Source organism: Microcaecilia unicolor, chromosome 3 (assembly GCF_901765095.1).
Source record: "Microcaecilia unicolor chromosome 3, aMicUni1.1, whole genome shotgun sequence".
Taxonomy (NCBI): domain Eukaryota; kingdom Metazoa; phylum Chordata; class Amphibia; order Gymnophiona; family Siphonopidae; genus Microcaecilia; species Microcaecilia unicolor.
Window position 1 is genome coordinate 111,460,987 of NC_044033.1, and position 18,825 is coordinate 111,479,811.

Consider the following 18,825-nt stretch of genomic DNA (forward strand, 5'->3'; position numbering starts at 1 on the left):
AACCACAAGCTGCCTCTGTTCTGTTCCAGGCTTCAGACACACGGCAGGCTAGCGTCAGATGCCTTTCTCCTTCATTGGGGGACCGGCCTCCTGTATGCTTATCCTCCCATACCTTTGGTGGGGAAGACCTTACTGAAGCTCAAGCAAGACCGCGGCACCATGATTCTGATAGCGCCCTTTTGGCCCCGTCAGATCTGGTTCCCTCTTCTTCTGGAGTTGTCCTCCGAAGAACCGTGGAGATTGGAGTGTTTTCCGACTCTCATTTCGCAGAACGACGGAGCGTTGCTGCACCCCAACCTTCAATCCCTGGCTCTCACGGCCTGGATGTTGAGGGCGTAGACTTCGCTGCGTTGGGTCTGTCTGAGGGTGTCTCCCGGGTCTTGCTTGCCTCTAGGAAGGATTCCACTAAAAAGAGTTACTTTTTCAAGTGGAGGAGGTTTGTCGTTTGGTGTGAGAGCAAGGCCCTAGAACCTCGTTCTTGCCCTGCACAGAACCTGCTTGAATACCTTCTGCACTTATCAGAGTCTGGCCTCAAGACCAACTCAGTAAGGAATCACCTTAGTGCGATTAGTGCTTACCATTATCGTGTGGAAGGTAAAGCCATCTCTGGAGAGCCTTTAGTCGTTCGATTCATGAGAGGTTTGCTTTTGTCAAAGCCCCCTATCAAGCCTCCTACTGTGTCATGGGATCTCAACGTCGTCCTCACCCAGCTGATGAAACCTCCTTTTGAGCCACTGAATACCTGCCATCTGAAGTACTTGACCTGGAAGGTCATTTTCTTGGTGGCAGTTACTTCAGCTCGTAGGGTCAGTGAGCTTCAAGCCCTGGTAGCTCATGCTCCATATACCAAATTTCATCACAACAGAGTAGTGCTCCGCACCCACCCAAAGTTCCTGCCGAAGGTGGTGTCGGAGTTCCATCTTAACCAGTCAATTGTCTTGCCAACATTCTTCCCCAGGCCGCATACCCGCCCTGCTGAACGTCAGTTGCACACATTGGACTGCAAGAGAGCATTGGCCTTCTACTTGGAGCGGACACAGCCCAACAGACAGTCCGCCCAATTGTTTATTTCTTTCGACCCTAACAGGCTAGGGGTCGCTGTCGGGAAACGCACCATCTCCAATTGGCTAGCAGACTGCATTTCCTTCACTTACGCCCAGGCTGGGCTGACTCTTGAGGGTCATGTCACGGCTCATAGTGTCAGAGCCATGGCAGCGTCGGTGGCCCACTTGAAGTCAGCCACTATTGAAGAGATCTGCAAGGCTGCGACGTGGTCATCTGTCCACACATTCACATCTCATTACTGCCTCCAGCAGGATACCCGACGCGACAGTCGGTTCGGGCAGTCGGTGCTGCAGAATCTGTTTGGGGTGTAAATCCAACTCCACCCTCCAGGACCCGAATTTATTCTGGTCAGGCTGCACTCTCAGTTAGTTGTTCTTCGTAGGTCAATTTCTGTTGTTCCCTCGCCGTTGCGAGGTTCAATTGACCTGGGTTCTTGTTTTGAGTGAGCCTGAGAGCTAGGGATACCCCAGTCGTGAGAACAAGCAGCCTGCTTGTCCTCGGAGAAAGGGTATGATACATACCTGTAGCAGTTGTTCTCCGAGGACAGCAGGCTGATTGTTCTCACCTACCCTCCCTCCTCCCCTTTGGAGTTGTGTGTTTCATCTTTTGCTAGTCATTCAACTGGCGGGAGCGGTCGCGCACGGGCGGGAAGACGGCCGCGCATGCGCGGTGGGCGTGCCCTGCGTGCCGACCGTCCCGCGAAGCTTCTTCCGGTTGGTGGGGGCTGCCGCGGACGTCAACCCAGTCGTGAGAACAATCAGCCTGCTGTCCTCGGAGAACAACTGCTACAGGTATGTATCATACCCTTTCTCTGCCATCCTTCCATCTGTTTTCCCTCTTTTCTCCCCATCCTTCCATGTTTTCCCTCTTTCTCCCCATCCTTCCATCTGTTTTCCCTCTTTTTCTCCCCATCCTTCCATGTTTTCCCTCTTTTCTTCGACGAGGCCCGCCCTGCATGCCAGCGCCAGCTCCCATTGCCGGCCACTGCTGCTTTTCCTTTTGAGCAGCAGGGCTGGCGCTACAAAAAGAAGAAGCGCTAACGGCGCTAAGGACCGTAGGACGAGAAATGTTAAAAAAAAAAAAAAGCGCGGCACCGGCAGGCACTGTCTCGGCAGCCTTGAGGCATTGGCTGCTGGCTCGCAGGCTCCTCCCGTGGGAGGAGCCTGCGAGCCAGCAGCCAATGCCTCAGCAGCCAATACCTCAAGGCTGCCGAGACAGTGCCTGCCGGTGCCGCGCTTTTTTTTTTTTTTTTTAACATTTCTCGTCCTACGGTCCTTAGCGCCGTTAGCGCTTCTTCTTTTTGTAGCGCCGGCCCTGCTGCTCAACAGGAAAAGCAGCAGTGGCCGGCAATGGGTGCTGGGGCTGGCGCTGGGCGGGCCTGGGCTGAAATTGGGTGGGCCTGGGCCCAGCCAGGCCCACCCGTAGCTACGCCCCTGGTACTAATAATTGATTGGGACTTAAAGGCAACAAAGAGGACTGTGAGATAGTGAGGGACTTATTGTAGGGGTCCCTAGAGATATTCCCTATGGGGAGTTGCTGTTCAGCCATCCTACAGCAGGTGGTGTTGGACCTGCTCTGTCCCTGGCTGAACTGCAGAACTACTATGGCAGAAGTCAGGACCCAGTGCATTATGGGGAATTGAGGCTGTCTGCCCAGGAGGCAGTGGCTTCACAGTGTATGGAGTTTAAAAGCTCTAGGTCAGAGCAGAAAGGATAGGCCCTAGGAAGTGAGAGAACCAGGACTCAGAGGAGCAAGGCCCCAATACAGAGACCTTGGCAAGAAAGACCTCGTGAGGAGGAAGGTCCTAATATAGAGACCCAGAAGAGGAAGAGCAGGAGCTGTATTCTGAGCTGTGGTGATCTGACTGAGAATTACCATAAGAATGAGTACAAGTTATGCTGTGTGGGTGAAGTAAGCCTTGAGTACATGTTATGTGGCTGAGGGAAGCCCTGAGTATAAGTAAAGGTATGTGGCTGGGGTAAAGCCAAGAGGACATGTGGAGGGGTATAATCGAAAGAGACGCCCAAGTTTTCCTGGGGCCATCCTCACAGGACGGCTCTGCGAAGGGGCGGGGAAACCTGTATTATCGAAACAAGATGGGCGTCCATCTTTCGTTTCGATAATACGGTCGGGGACTCCCAAATCAGCAAATTTAGGTCGACCTTAGAGATGGTCATCCCCAGGACTTGGTTGTTTCTGATTTTCGGCGAGGACACTCATCTCAGAAATGACCAAATCCAAGTCATTTGGTCTCGGGAGGAGCCAGCATTCGTAGTGCACTGGTCCCACTAACTGAACGGAAAAAGCCCTTCCCTTACCCATCCGGAAAGGAATGGGCATGCATGAAGGAAATCGCATGCAAATGAGCTGCTCACTGTTTGCTCATTTGCACACGATTTCCTTCCTAAGGAGGGGAAGCCAGTGCAGAGCAGCCAAGCATTATGCTTGGCTGCTCTGCGCATGCCAAAGATGGCTTCTATTTAGAGTATGGGTGAAGGACGTCCTTTGCTATGCCTCCGTCCCTGCGACAGCAGTTGAGGACGTCCTTTGCTATGCCTCTGTCCCTGCGAGGCAGTTGAGGATGTCCAAAATGTGGATGTTTCTGTGAGAAGGACATCCATGCCTTTGCTATGCCTCTGACACCCCCTTTATTTATTTATTTGGATGTCAAGTAGCAGCAGTGGGATTTGAACTAGCCACCTCTGGATTGCAAGAGCAGTGCTCTAACCACTAGGCCACTCCTCCACTCCGTGCCCTTGAAATCTGGCTGTCCCTGTGTGTGTGTGGGGGGGGGCAGTTCAGGATGTCCAAAATGTATGAAAGAAGGACGTCCACGCCTTCGCTATGCCTCTGCTGACACACACTGCGACTGACCTGAGTATGACATTTCAGGCTGGCAAAAAAAGTTTTTAAAGTTGTTTTTTTCAGGGTGGGAGGGGGTTAGTCACCACTGGGGGAGTCAGGGGAGGTCATCCCTGATTCCCTCCAGTGGTCATCTGGTCAGTTCAGGCACCTTTTCGAGGCTTGGTTGTGAAAAAAATGGACCAAGTAAAGTCGGCCAAATGTGCGTCAGGGACACCCTTCTTTTTTCCATTATCGGCTGAGGACACTCATCTCTTAATCAAGCCCCAGTCCCGCCTTCGGTACGGTGACAACACGCCCCCGTGAACTTTGGTCATCCCTGTGACAGAAAGCAGTTGAGGATGCCCAAAATTAGCTTTTGATTATGCCGATTTGGGCGACCCTGAGAGAATGACGCCCATCTCCCAATTTGTGTCGGAAGATGGGCGCCCTTCTCGTTCGAAAATTCCCCTGATAGTGGACTATGCTACTGTTTAATAAAACTATGCCAGAGTGCTGGAACATTAATGTTGTTTAACTGAACTGTGAAAGAGTACTGGAACCGCTGGTGTTACATAACCGATGGTTAGAGTGTTGGAGGTCAGGCTGGAGTTAGAACCAACCCTTGGAGTATCACTTCTACTCCAAGGGCTGGCTCTAACTGAGGGACTGTGTTTTGGGCGTGGCAACCCCGCAGCCGCGGACTGTGTTTGAGCCGCCACTAGAGGCTGGCTTACGGCTGCTTGCTGAACCGTTGAGGTGGCGACTCTCTTTACGCCTCGGGCTCTGAGAAGAATAAGCCTGAGGGTACATGAACATAATATTTGCTTGTTGAACTGCATGTTGCTATGACCCAGCCCTGTGAGGTAACAGGACCAAGACTGTTCTGTAAATAAACACGTTTTATGTTGAACTCATACCTCCTGTTCAATTGTATTATTGCTCCAGGCACACTAAACCTGCTCGGCGTCTTACAAAGACATTGAAATATTACGAGGTGTGAGGGTCAATGAACTATTGCAATTCTGATTTGTGAGTATGTATTATGAGCTGTTTACAGGCAGTTAAGCTAGACAGTTTTTAAATGATGTGTTTAGAATATTAAATAAAGTGAATTTGTAATGAAATGCTCAATGATTTGGTGAATTAAGAGTTAGAATTTTAAGATAGAGTGGACTATAAATAAAATAAATAACTGTGCCCCAGTCATGGTCCCAGGAGCTCCTGCAGGTGGTGTGCGCTTAAGAGCACATGATTCTGTTGGCACCTACACATGTGAAACATATGCATGGCCACACCTTACAATAAAAGCCCTTCTCCATGTTTAAAACAGGTGGAAACTGCTTTATAAAATCACCCTAATAGTACATCAGACATTAATATTGAATCCTGTGGGTTGCCCTACATTTTGCTCTTGTCTTCCCTGTGGGATTGTGCCTTGAATCCCAGTTACCACCACATTTCAGTGGCGTAGGAAGGGGGGGGCGGGAGGGGCAGTCCGCCCCGGGTGCACGTGCTCGGGGGGTGCCGGCCCCGCTGGTTCCTTGCTCCCTCTGCACTTCCGGGGCAGAGAGAGAGCAGGGAACCAGCGGGGCCGACGCAGCTCCGAGTGACATGCACTCAGGGCGGATCGGCCCTCCCGCAGGTAAGAATGCGGTCCGGGGGGGGGGGGGTGCGCCGCAGAGGGGGGGGGGGGTCGCGCAGCGGCGACCCGCCCCGGGTGCCATTAGCCCTTGCTACGGCACTGCCACATTTGCATTTACCCAGCTACACTGAACTATAATTTTAAGGCACTTAATTGGGTAATGGCAAATGCACTATTTATAGCCCCTTTGAGTGTATTGTCATCTTGGAATATTTGGTGACAGAGAGAAAGCTGTCAATAAGTCAAATTAGCTGTGATTCTTATTGTGCCACGTAGATTAAGTTCACTTCACCTCATTGTTGAGATCCTGGAGCCCAATGTTCTTACAGACAGTTGCAAGATCCTGCTTGTTGAGGTATCCATTCTTGCCTACTCCTAACTCTTCCCAGATGTCCCGCACTTGGTTTTCAGTCACCTTAGACTGAGGGCTAGAAGCCATCCTTGGACTGTCAAGTATTTCACCATTCCATGTTCTTCTTTGGCCTAGAAGGGTAAAGAAATTCCCATCAAAAGCATCCAACTGCCACCGTCTAAAAATACTACAGTTTGCAAATAAGTTTATCAGGTCTATCCCGAAAATACCACCAGAGCAATTAGAACACAACAGCATTTCTAAATAGGAAGATTAACATTGCAAATTATAAAATCTCACAGTTTTAGAGTCTGTTATAAAGAGATGTCTGTTATGCTGTGTGGGTGAAGTAAGCCTTGAGTACATGTTATGTGGCTGTTATAAACAGTGTAGTCTGTTATAAAGAGATGCACTTTGTTAAAGGTGAACACCAACATCATAATTCCAAATAACAGACTACACTACCTAGGACCTCAGTACAATGCATTCTGGGTAACAGCCTGTTAAGAACTGTTGAGGGATCTGGTATTTTTATCAAATCAGGTAATAAATAGAAATAAAACAAAGAAAATAAAATAAGATGATACTTTATAAATTGTCCTAAGAATACATTTTCCGATTAGTTTTGAAGGTAACACCTTTTTCAAATCAGAAATTCGGAAATGAGTAAATGATAGTATATATCAGAATATATATGTGAAACATAAAATTATTCCAATGACAGTCTCATGGGGAAAGATAGGAATGGGGGAAAGAGGGAAAAACAGGCAGAGATGGATGGGTGTTCAGAGAGTGACAAAACAGTATAATGTTATGGTTTATAATGTGATAGGAAATCCAGATCTTTGTTAAGTCTTGTCTGGTGTGTACCAAAATATTTTATCATTTTAACTTCAAAGGTTTTACGTTCCTGGATGGTTCTGAACTTTCCTTTTAGTATTCCCACCATAAAGTCATTCATGCAGTGCTCTGGTCTGGTAAAAAAAAAAAAAGGTATCTTATTTTCGTTTCTTTGTTTTGTTTTATTTCTATTTGTTATTTCTATTTATTACCTTTAAAAGTGGAGTAACACGGCTACCCTACCACTTTATCAAACCAAGAAAAGCCTTTTTAACATTTATATTTCAAACTTTTTAATCCAAGTACAACTTGAGAAGAAAAAAATGTACGTATTCAGAAATAATCATAGGAAATTCTACACACATTACCATATAATAAAGAAAACCTAACATACACTGTACTTTACCCAGGAGTAAAACAAAACAAATGAAAAATCTTAAAGCGACGTAATAACGGCAAAATCAGTTTTAATGAGTGTTTTATTGTGCACAAGCTTTTGGAAACTCATGTGTCCCTTCTTTAGGGGGCCATTTTACTAACCTGTGGTAAAAAGAGGCCCTGTGATAGCAGCGGTGGCCATTTTTACTGCACGCCAGGGTCCCTTTTACTGCAGCGACTAAAAAGGTAGAAAAAGAAATGGCCGTGCAGTAAGTTCGCACTTGCTGCATGGCATTTCTGGGCGAGCACTTACTGCCAACAGACTACAATGTTCTAGTTCTCTAATGTAAGATAAATGTCAAGAGATGCCTAAAAATGGCCTCCTTTTCTTCAGCAGCCTCAGTACTGATGATTACATTTGCCACCCATTTGTTTGTAGCTGCTAAATTAGCACTAGCACAATAATGGATACAAAATTCTGCGCCAACACAGGAAGTAATTCTATGTAAATTAGACTTTATTCATTTAACGTCAAAGCTCACTGCACAAAAAAAATGGACACGTAACAGACTTTCACAAGATATGGGACCCGTACACAAAGTGGAGATCTCCGCAGTTATCTAAGTTCAAAACATTGAATGTTAATGGAGCACTGGTAGAAATGAGAAATGACTTTTGTTTAGTATTATCTTCTTTTCACTTTTTTATATGTGCTTTATGCGTGACAGAATTTCACACCGCCTTGACTGCTTGGACTTCCAGATCAATTTTTTAGGACAAAAAAAAGACTGCTTACTCCAGATCTTCTTTCAACACAAAGTTATCTATCACCATTTCATGAGACTCCTGAAGCAGGCACTTCTGCCGAAACATGTGCCGTGTCGAGTCCTTTTCATGAAATAAACTTGTGTTGGCTCAGTCCTCATCTCCCATGTGCCTTCTTGGAAGTGTCTTGTTTGCTACACTACTCTTGTCTCTTTGGATTTCAAACAATAAAAATATGGGTTTTTTTTTTGTTTTTTTTTAAAGGCCTCCTTTTGTCTTTGGGCAGCTCTAAGGAAGAAGCTGTAAATTATCACATACTGACAGTGTTGGGCAGTAATATATTACTGGTAATATATTACTTTTAAGTTGTTTTTTTTAATTTGTTTATTTATTCAACATGAAAGCAGTATAATATCCAATAAACAATCTGCACAATCTTATACAGTATGCATATGCTTTCCAATTTTAACCCCATAGGAATCCCCCCCCCCCATTACAATAGCCAATTCCAAGTCGAGGTCTAGCTAGGATTGACATGAATGACCACAAGGGAAATAGCAAGAGAACTTAAGCTGCTGCTCTCCAGTTTGTATAAATGTCCCAAGCTTTATGGTGGGATACAATGAGACCATATTTATGAGCAGTAAGTTGTGACATCAAGCAATAATAATCTACTTTTTGAAAAACACTCTCCAGCAGGGGAACCGCCAATTTCTTCCAAAGCTGAGCTAAGACAATCCTTGCTAAGCGAATGTATCTCTTGTGGGATTCCAGGGGCCCTATAATGTAATAGACAGCAGACAACCTGAGTAGGATATATGATGGGAAGAAAAGTATTCAATTGATGGAGTAATGCTGTCCAGAATGTTTTTACCACTGGGCAAGTCTATCATATATGCATAAAGGATCCCGGCTTGCCACAATTGTGCCAACACAGACGTGATCCAGGCCTATAGATCCAAAACAGGCGCGTGGGAGTATAATACCACTGGTAGAACATTTTATATCCATTTTCCACCAGAGGGGTGGCTACAGACACTTTAAATAAATATTGAAAGATTTTCTTCCCCATTGTTTGTGTTCATAAGATCTGGACAATGCATTTTCCCATTTGACAATATATGTCCGGACATGCCCATCATCTCTCTATATAAAAGGCAACACCAATGTTCTATGAAGCCTCCAGCCGGAAGTGTGAAGGGGGAGAGATATCCGGTTTCCCCATGAGTGTCTGCCCCGCCCTCTCTGTAACACAAACAGTCAGTGAAGGAAAACACAGCAAAGCAGTGAAGGACTCAGAGGGGGGAGGGGAGAGAGGGCAGAGGGCAGGGACACACACACTCCCACATGCACACAGAAGAAAACCTTGCTAGCCCCCCGTTTCATTTGCATCAGAAACGGGGCTTTTTTACTAGTCTTTTAATAAAGCTTGATATTATCTAGAGATCCCTCCCTGTCCCATGCCTGAGGATATAGCTAATTCTAATGATGTGCCCGCTAAGGATAGCTCATCCCTAGCCCTGAGCAGTATAAAGTCTCATAATTGAAGATAATGAAACAAATCCCCTGAGGGTAGACCATATTCCTCCTGAAATTCAAAGAAAGGAACAAGCTCGCCCTCTATCCATATCTGTCCCAGAGTACATAGGGATCGTCTGGCCCAATGGGCATAAGTGGAGTCAAGGAATCCCGGCACAAAGTTGGAAGCGAATTGTTTGGGTGCGAGTGAATAGTATTGTCTATGTGCAAAAAATCGTGAGTGGATATTTATCTACTGGGACAGAGGAGCCACCAGCACACCATGCCACCCAGCTGTTAACGATTTTAATGATGACGGTGGCAGCAGCCATGGAATGGCCCATAGAGGAATCTGTCCAAAGGCATATTTACTAAAGCGCAAAACCAGTGGGGTGTGGAAATACGAAATCACTAGACAACTCTCATTCAGGATTTCCACTAGACAAAAATGACTGAGTCAGTTCAATTCAAAGAAAGGGCTAGAACAGATCTTTATGAATGCTTGTGTTTTGCTAATCTATGCTTGCAAGGTGTAAAAGTAAGCAGAGAGACACTTCCTTTATAATTTTATGTTTTTCTGATTTGTCTGCAGCACTAGCCCTAGCACCGAGACCCTGAAGCAGCAGCGTGAAACGCTGGCCACCGTTGGCTCGGGATTAGAAGGTGAAGATAGCATGGCTGAGCACTCGATCCATCAACTCAATCCATAGACCAGTACCAACTTTAAAGATAAGTGTCGGTACTTATGCCGAGTGCAATATAAAATAATACTAAAAGCATATACCTCATTCGATCACTATTCAACCTTGCATTTGTTATCAACCGACTGGGCAAACGCCTTTGATGGTACTATGTAAGCCACATTGAGCCTGCAAATAGGTGGGAAAATGTGGGGTACAAATGCAACAAATAAATAAATAAATATCAAATTCTAGGAAAACATTTACAATATTCAAGCAATAGGAAGTTGTAATGATTCTGAAGGTTTTTTGGCCAGTGATGAAGGGAAGATCATAAAGATCTGTTCTAGCTCCGTTTGACCTAAAGTATCTAGGAGCTCTTTGAGGCCTTTTTCCTTCATGCAAGGTGCTGTATGTTTTTTGACAGTTGACACAGCCCTTTCTTTGACTTGAACTGACTCAGCCATTTTTGTCTAGTGGAAATCCTGAATGAGAGTTGTCTAGCAAAGGCATATTTATCCATTCTAGTCCAGGCGTTGTCAATATTCCCCTGCCATACGGCTATAATCTGTATTAGGGCTGCCTAATAATACAGTTCAAAATTGGAAACCCCCATGGAGCTTCATCTGATATAAAGTGCGACACCCCCACTCTAGGGGATTTGCATTTCCAGATATAGGCAAAAGCCTTCCTCTTTAGAGACTGAAAGAAAACCTTTGGAATGGGAACTAGGATTGCCTAGAACATATATAAAAGCTTCGAGATAATTGTCATCTTTAGAGATGCCACCTGGGCCAGCCATGAGATCTGCATACCGTCCCAACAGTCTAATTCTGCAAATAGCTCGTGAAGCTAAAATGGTCTTTTTTTATTGACAACAGATGTCTTAGATTCAATAAGTTTTGTTGTCAATAAGAAAAGACCATTTTAGCTTTGTTGCACAATTGTACATTTTTGTCTTTTGTCTTGGAAAATGATGGCGCCCTACCCTGCAGGATGCATCCAGGGGATGCACCATGCAGGGCTTACTGCTATATAAGGGAACTCCTATATGGCAATAGACTCTTCCCAGTGCATCCCCAGGATGCACCATGCAGGGTAGGGCTGCCGGAGGCAGGAACAAGTGGGCATTGCTCCTGCCTCTCTTCAAAGATATGATGGAATGGGCTTGGGAAGGGGTGGAAAGTTGCCACTAGATCACAGGGATTTAATTTTTTTAATTGGGGATTTGGGTCCGGGGAGGGCATGGGCCACTAGGCCACTAGACCACCAGTGAAATTTTTTAAGGTTGGGGGGACCACTAGACTACCAGGGATGTTGTTCGGATAAACAGGAGGGGAGGCTGATGCAAACTTCCACAGGTGTTAGGGGTCATGTCGTTGGGGGGAGGGGCGGCGACTAGACCACCAGGGAGGGCAATGTAGGCACCCAGAGCAGGGGGGTCAGGTAGAGGGAAGAGATTGGGTGCCAGTAGATACTCACTCCTCTCAACCAACCCTTCTATGCTATCACAGACCCTGGCATATATTTTCCACAGTAATCACGTGGCTAAAGAGTTGGGCTTTTTTTTTTGCATGCCATAGGATAGCAAATTCACTGCATTTGCGTGCTTTTAAATGCAATTATGGTGTTTCCACACAAGGTAATACTTGGCACTGAAACCTTTTCTGCATTGCTATCTCACATTAAAACTGAGCTAAACCCACAAGAAGTTTTCTGCATCAGCTCCTTTACTGTATGTGGTAACCCATACGCTGATCACCACCGGCTGAATATCGGGTCCTTAATATTTAAGAATAAACAATTTTAAACTCATATGCATCAAACTTCCCTTTTTCTAAAGGCCCTGTTTACTAACGTGCGCGAGCATTTTTAGTGCGTTCTAAAAATTAGTGCACACTAACGCTAGTGACACCCATATATTCCTATGGGTGTCTCTAGCATTAGTGTGCACTAAAAACGCTAGTGCGTCCATAGCACGGCTTAGTAAACAGGGCCCTAAATGTATTTATTCCTTCCTAACATTTCAGTTTGTATCTCTATTTCAACACAAAAATGGAATAAAAAGCATAAAAACAGAAACTGATGATATAAATATATATATATTTTTTACCTTGTGCCTCAAAAATTTCATTCAAAGTTTCTTTAGCACTCTCGGCTTCTTCATCAGACTTAAGACTCTGCAACACCAACAGATTTTCTTTAAAACCATAGGATTTAGAAGGTTCAGAAGTTTAATTGTGAATAAACTGGTTGTGACTGAAAACGTCACCACTCAAAATCAAAGGATCAACAGGAAAAACTAAAATCTTAGTGGACTTTAGGAATTCACATCAACCCATCTAAATCCCTTGTGCACATCCTTCTAAACTAAGAAAACCAAGTGATTCATTTACCTGCCACTACCCTAGATGTGTTTAAAGAAACGGGTCAATTTTCAGTGGCGACTGGCATCATGGTTTAAGTTAATACAGTATGCACTGTTCCCTCTAAGCTGAATGGGTGTCCTCCAACTGCATTGCTACCAGTAGGGGGTGGTGCTTCAAAATTGTGTTTTCAATCTCTAGGGACAGGCAGGTTCCCTAGAATCCTGCAGATCTTGCCAGTCCCTCACTATTGAAAATGTGATAGTGAAACAGCACCACCCACTGGCAGGATTATAAATGGAGGACTCCCACTCAACTTAGAGGGAACAGTGACAGCATATGTTCAGCCACTCCCTCCTGCTTAGATAAGTCTCGTTGACTGGGTCACACCCAGATTTTCAGACTGCCTCAGCTCTATCCAAACAGTGCCGGGGCAGTTCAAGGTTTCAAGGTTTATTAGGAACTTATCATCCCACCCATCATAAGTCTGAGCAGCAGAGCAGAGTCTGGCTAGAGCTGGCAGTTACCTGGTTAGTGGTAATATTGAGTCTGCTAATGGGTAACTAAGCTTTATCTGAGTAGTTATCCAGGTTCCGGTCAGAATATTGCTGGTACCCAGATAATTGGCAATGGCTGCCAAATACTCAGATACTATGAATTTTTAAGGCACAAATATTCAGTGCATCCAGAGTTTTAAAATTTGCAGAGCATTGCGGGCTAAATATTACCTCATACATGTATAACTTATCCAAATTTCAGCAGACCATCATCGCTATCTATTTAATTCTGCTGTCCGCCCTCCCTCCACCCCACTGTTCCCTCTGAGTGGGAGTCCTCCACCTACAGTCCTGCCAGTAGGGGGTGCTGTTTGACTGTCATATTTTCAATAGTGAGACGTAGGCAAACTCTTCAAGACTTCAGAGAACCTGCCTGTCCCTACTGATGGAAGCACTACCCCCCACTGGCAACAATGCAGTTTTCTGACTCCTGTTCAGAGGGAACAGTGCTCTACTCCTTTTCTACACAGATTGTATCAAACCATTTTGAGGGATTTTCAGCTCAAAACTATTCATACAGCCATTAAAAATTCACAGATAGGGAAGTTATAAATTCACTGGCTGTTGATGAACGTATAAGTTCCTTAGAATAACAGTCCAACTGTGTGCAAGACTTTGATCACTGATGATGGAAATCAGAAGCTCCTTGTTTATAAGCTCGAGTACAAGAGCAATCTGTTGCTAATATAAAATGATTACAGCAGTAATGAGAAAATGAAACAGAGTGAGGCCATTCTTAGAAGCACAAGAAAGTCTTACTGTCATCTGTATTCGAAACCTGGGAAAGATGCAAAAAAAAAAAAAAAACTATTCTAAATAAATGGGATAAATAACTTCTCTCTCCAGTTCCCTCTAAGCTGAGCAGGAGTCCTCCACCTACAGTCCTCCCAGTGGGTGGTGCTGTTTCACTATCATATTTTCAATAGTGAGGGACAGGCAAGCTCTGCAAAACTCTGGGGAACCTGTCTCTAGCCACTGAACATACAGTATTGAACCCCCCCCCCCCACTGTCAGAACTCCCACTCAGCATAGAGGGCACAATGCCCCCACCCCACCCTCCCCACACACATTCACAGATACCCTTATGAGTGAAGTTCATTACTGTCATGGTATGCTCAAAAATAACCCTGAAAAATACTTCTCATCTCATGTACTTCTATGCAAGAAACGCTTATGAAATATTATGGTCTCAAGATGCAAAATGATGAATTCCAACTACTGGTTTCTATTCTTTGGGATTCTGCCAGGTACTGTTGGAAACAGGATACTGGGCTAGATGGCCCTTTGATCTGACCCAGTGTGATAATTTTTATGTTCTGATATTCTTATCATCCATTTTTTATTTGATAGGGAATTGAAAAATATTAGGAAGAATGAATAATTAATGCAAATTGAGGGAAGTTGCATGGTCATTCAAAGATATCCTAATCGTGTCTAGTGTATGTGGACACAAATGATAGGTAACTTAATTATACTGATGCCACCTAGTGGCTTGTTGTTATAGCTCACTGTTTCTCCACTTCCTGATTGTCACCTTTAACCTTTAGCTATAATACAGAATGGTTCCTGTGCACCAGCTGCATTTAGTGCATCTTTAGTTCAAACTCTGAAACAGTAACTCCTGTCCTGCAGAGTGCAAGCAGATCTTAACATATATCTGGGTTAAAAAGCTGGGGCTTGAAATTCAGCTGGCGGCGTTCAGCATTTTGCTGACCGCCACTGGTGTTATGACTGGAAATTCAATGCCGGGCCATGTCCGGGCTATGGCATTAATTTTCTGGGTATATGGAACTGACAAAAACATAGCCAAGTTAAGTGCGATATTCAGCATTTAACCAGCTATAGGACACTGCATAAAGATAGGACTGGCTTTTTTTGCGGTTATCTTGGCCAGTTAAGTGCTGAATATTGACACTGAATATCACATGCTGACTCCTCCCCTGAATGTCCCCAAAATAGTCCGTTTCACGTTGGGCGCTAACCGATTATTTTTAGTGGCACTATCTAAGTGCCTCTGAAATGAGCAGTTAGCCCCGAATAAGCGATTTAACCAGCCAGGAGCCATTTCTGGCTGGTTAAATCAATCTGAAAATCGACCCCCTGGTTAATCTGCATAGTTTGAATATCCTGAACAAGAGGCCTATTTTAAAGTTCCCAAGGGCCAGAGATGGCTACACCTGTTGCACAGCATAAGTCAGGTTGTTAATTTCCCTGAACTAAATCTGAATTTTAGCACTGGAAGCAGTGGTGTGCTGGAGCTGGCTCGGTTGTTAAGTTTTTAAAGATTTTGCGAGCCGGTTGTTAAATGCAGGGCTCCCTCCCTGCTGAAATCTTGCAAGGCCGCCGTTGTAAGTCTTAGCAGCCATTTTTAAAGAACGATGCGGCAACAAGATGGTCAGCGCTGGCAGCGGGCAGGAAAGACTGGGGATCTTTCCTGCCCCGAAGAATCCACTAGACCACCAGGGTGGCTTCAGGTATGTGCCGGGAGGGCACCCTGCGGCTCGGGGGACCAGGAGAGCGGGAGGTCTGGAATAGGTAGGTCTTTATTATTGAATTTTTTAATTTAATCTCACTTATATTTTCAAACATGCCAGTTTGTGCATAGGGATATACACAGAGGAAGTACAATAACGGAATAACTTTTCATAGATAGATTAGTAACTTGTTATAAATTGTAATCCGTTTGTCATTTGGAGGGGCTGGTTACAGGGGACACCCTAGCACGTGTTATATTCGCGCAGAGGGTTTTTTTTTGTTCTCCTGGTAAAGGGCCACTAAAACAGACATCATATTATGAGAATCAGGTGCTCAACATTCAGAGTTTCTATCTATCTATCTATTTACTTATTTATGGCATTTTATCCTACATTAAACATGACTTAGATTGGAACCTGGGAGCATTTAATATCTTTTATTTTTCCTGTGCCTACAGAAAGAAAAAAAGATGGCATGTGGGAACTTGCTCCTTTTGCTTTGTGGAATGCAGTAGTATATTATAAAAATGCACTTGACTTTTTTTATTATTATTACTACTACTATTTCACAGAGAAAGTATTGATTAATGATTGAAGGATTTCTTTCAGCAGAACTGTCCAGAGTCAGTCTAAATGTGCCAACATTGTCCAGTTCCACACACTATTAGCAGCCAAGTTCATACAAGGTTAATTATATTCAGTGGAAAAGAAATCTGTTGGCTCAGGGTGCTTGCTATGTGAATATTTAATCACTGTTTCATAATCAAAATTTGTACTTCAGCATGACAACCTTCTCCTTTAGTTTCTTTGATCCAAGCTATTTACTCAGGCAGGAATGAGTTCTGAAACTGAAGGTCTGGACCCTAAAGGTTTATTGGATGGGTCTCAGGATGAGAAGCCTCAGGGGAGAAATTCCAAAGTGCAAGCTGAACAGCTGGGCAATAGTTTGTGAAAGCTTTTAATCATGCACCACTTTCCTCAACCTCCACTTCCCTAATTGCAAAGGCATAAAATACAAAATGCTGCACGCATCAACCTTCTCTTATATGAGCACGCAATTCTGGAATAAATTACCACGAAATCTGAAAACGAACTATGAATTAACCAACTTCCGTAAACTATTAAAGACTCATCTCTTTGAAAAAGTCTATCGAAAAGATCAAAACACATGAAGTCTACACACACTGTAAATAATGCAGCAATACATTCTCCTCAGTACTACTATCCCCCGTAACTTCAACAAACTTAAACCTAAATTTTACAGGTAATAAACATTAAGCCCAAAAGTTCTCCTGCTAATGTTCTGTTGCCCTACCAGTATCCGTTGTTCTTCTAGTGTTTAATCATTTTTCCCCATTGTTTTACTTCCCTTAATGATACCTGGACCTTGTTCTAACTTAACTCCTCAAAATGTAACCATAATTGTGTTGTAACAAATTGTACTTCCATCATTGCAATGTATTGTAAGCCACACTGAGCCCGCAAATAGGTGGGAAAATGTGGGATACAAATGCAATAATATATATAAAATGTTCATAGCTTTATATATATATATATAGAGAGAGAGAAGGCTATGAACATGGCATTTGATTTGGGCTATAAAAATTTGTTGATTAATGGGGGGTCTTATGGCTTAATGGGAGCACTGATATGAGGGGGGAAGGAGAGAGAGTAATGCATTGCCCCCCAGCCCACCTCTGCACCCCCCATACTCCCTGTGCATCCCCCATGCCACCCCCCCCCCCCCCCAATTTCAGGCTGGGGACTGGAAGGTTAATCAGTGAGTCGGAGATAAAAGAGTCAGGGACTCCAAGTTTTGCAGATCTGTGCCCTAAGCCAATATGGCCCTGTGCCAGACATGAATTATGAGCAGCAGCCTCCAGTGTCTCTCCAGGGCCCCGTCTGTGGATGCTGGACTCATTTTAGCAGCTAGCAATACATCTGACAGTTTGCATCAATGCTGCATAAGAGTCTCAAGAATAAACCTGAAATGCATCTGATCCATTTACCGTGACCATCATGAATGGTGCACCTTCCAGCTTTACTGAAAGCTTTACAGTTAAACATAGTTGGTTGATGTTTAGAATAAGCGAGATATGAGTCATGCCTACCTCCACGCTCTCCAGAGATGCCGAACGTCTCAGCTGACCTTTCCAAGTGCCGTTAATTTGGTGCTCTTGTAAAAACTTGGGGCTTTCCACCTCTGCAACTTGAAACTCGGGCCGGGAACGACGGCCATAACGCTTGGCACCTTTCACAAACTTGGGTTTTACTTCTTCCGGAATCACTACATGACCCCCCCCCCCCCCCAAAAAAAAAAAAAAAAAAGAAGGTTAAACATGACTATCTGGATCAGTAATTCTCAAAGCAGGAGGTTTCACCTTATAATGACATTTGGAAAAGTACCACACCAGAGAATGAAAGGTGCAGTCCTAAAAGGAAGTGGAGCCAAAAAGAGACAGAAAGAAAAGCCCAAAAGACTCGTTGTTTCTTTTTCTTATAGCCCCTGTAGTTTCTTTCTACCCCTTTAGGCCTCCAGCTCAGTCAGATCCAGTTTCTTTTTAGCTAAATGCAGAGGTCTGGCTGGAAAGTTAAAGCCTCTTTCTCCATAAAGCAGTTTACAGCATTGCTTCTGAGCCACTATAACATCTGTATTTTTAGGGTAGTGGCAGCGGTGGCAACATGAGGAAATCAGAAATGGGGAGATCTCAAGAGTTCTTAAAGGAGTATCACCAGTTCAAAGCAGAAAAACTGTTCTAGAAAAAGGAACAAAGCAACTAAGGAGACCTTTTACAAAAGTAAATTAAGAACATACCCCAGGATTCTATATATGGCGCCTTAATTTCTGTGCGGAAATCAAAGCATATTCTATAACAATGCGCATAACTCAATTGGTTAACTAATCAATGCTGTTAATTGTACATTAGTGAGCAATTACCAACACTAATTGGCATTAAGATTTACACACAAAACTCGCTAAGCATAGTCTATAACACAGTGTGCCTAAATTCTAGGTCGCATAGTTGAAAAGGCGGTGTGGGCATTTCTAAAATCTATGTACGTTGTTATAGAATACACCTGCTCTGCACCTAATTTAGGCGTTGGGATTTATGCCAAGTAAAACATGGTCTAAATGAATGTGACCATAGGAGCCAGCTCTATGGGTGCTGTGAGTGCATGAGCACCCCCAATATTGTATGTGTCCAGGGAGGGGTTATTTCCATTGGGCTTGGCACACCCAATAATTTTGGCTCCTATGACTGCGACTACATTTGGTTGCATGGAGAGGTGCTCAGCATATTCTATATACTACGCAGAAATTTATGCCTAATCTATAAAATTTA

At 44.2% G+C, this 18,825-nt stretch overlaps 1 protein-coding gene across 2 annotated transcripts in view; it reads right to left on the bottom strand.

The window, feature by feature from the left end:
- Positions 1-18,825, bottom strand: part of NINL (ninein like) — a 247,655-nt gene that overhangs the window by 148,664 nt on the left and 80,166 nt on the right. For both annotated transcript variants that reach the window (XM_030196281.1, XM_030196282.1), the window contains exons 4-6: positions 17,593-17,768; positions 12,198-12,264; positions 5,844-6,034 (exon numbers count right to left, since the gene is read on the bottom strand). In XM_030196281.1, coding sequence (XP_030052141.1) covers positions 5,844-6,034; positions 12,198-12,264; positions 17,593-17,768 — 434 coding nt within the window. The remainder of the gene's footprint in view (positions 1-5,843; positions 6,035-12,197; positions 12,265-17,592; positions 17,769-18,825) is intronic.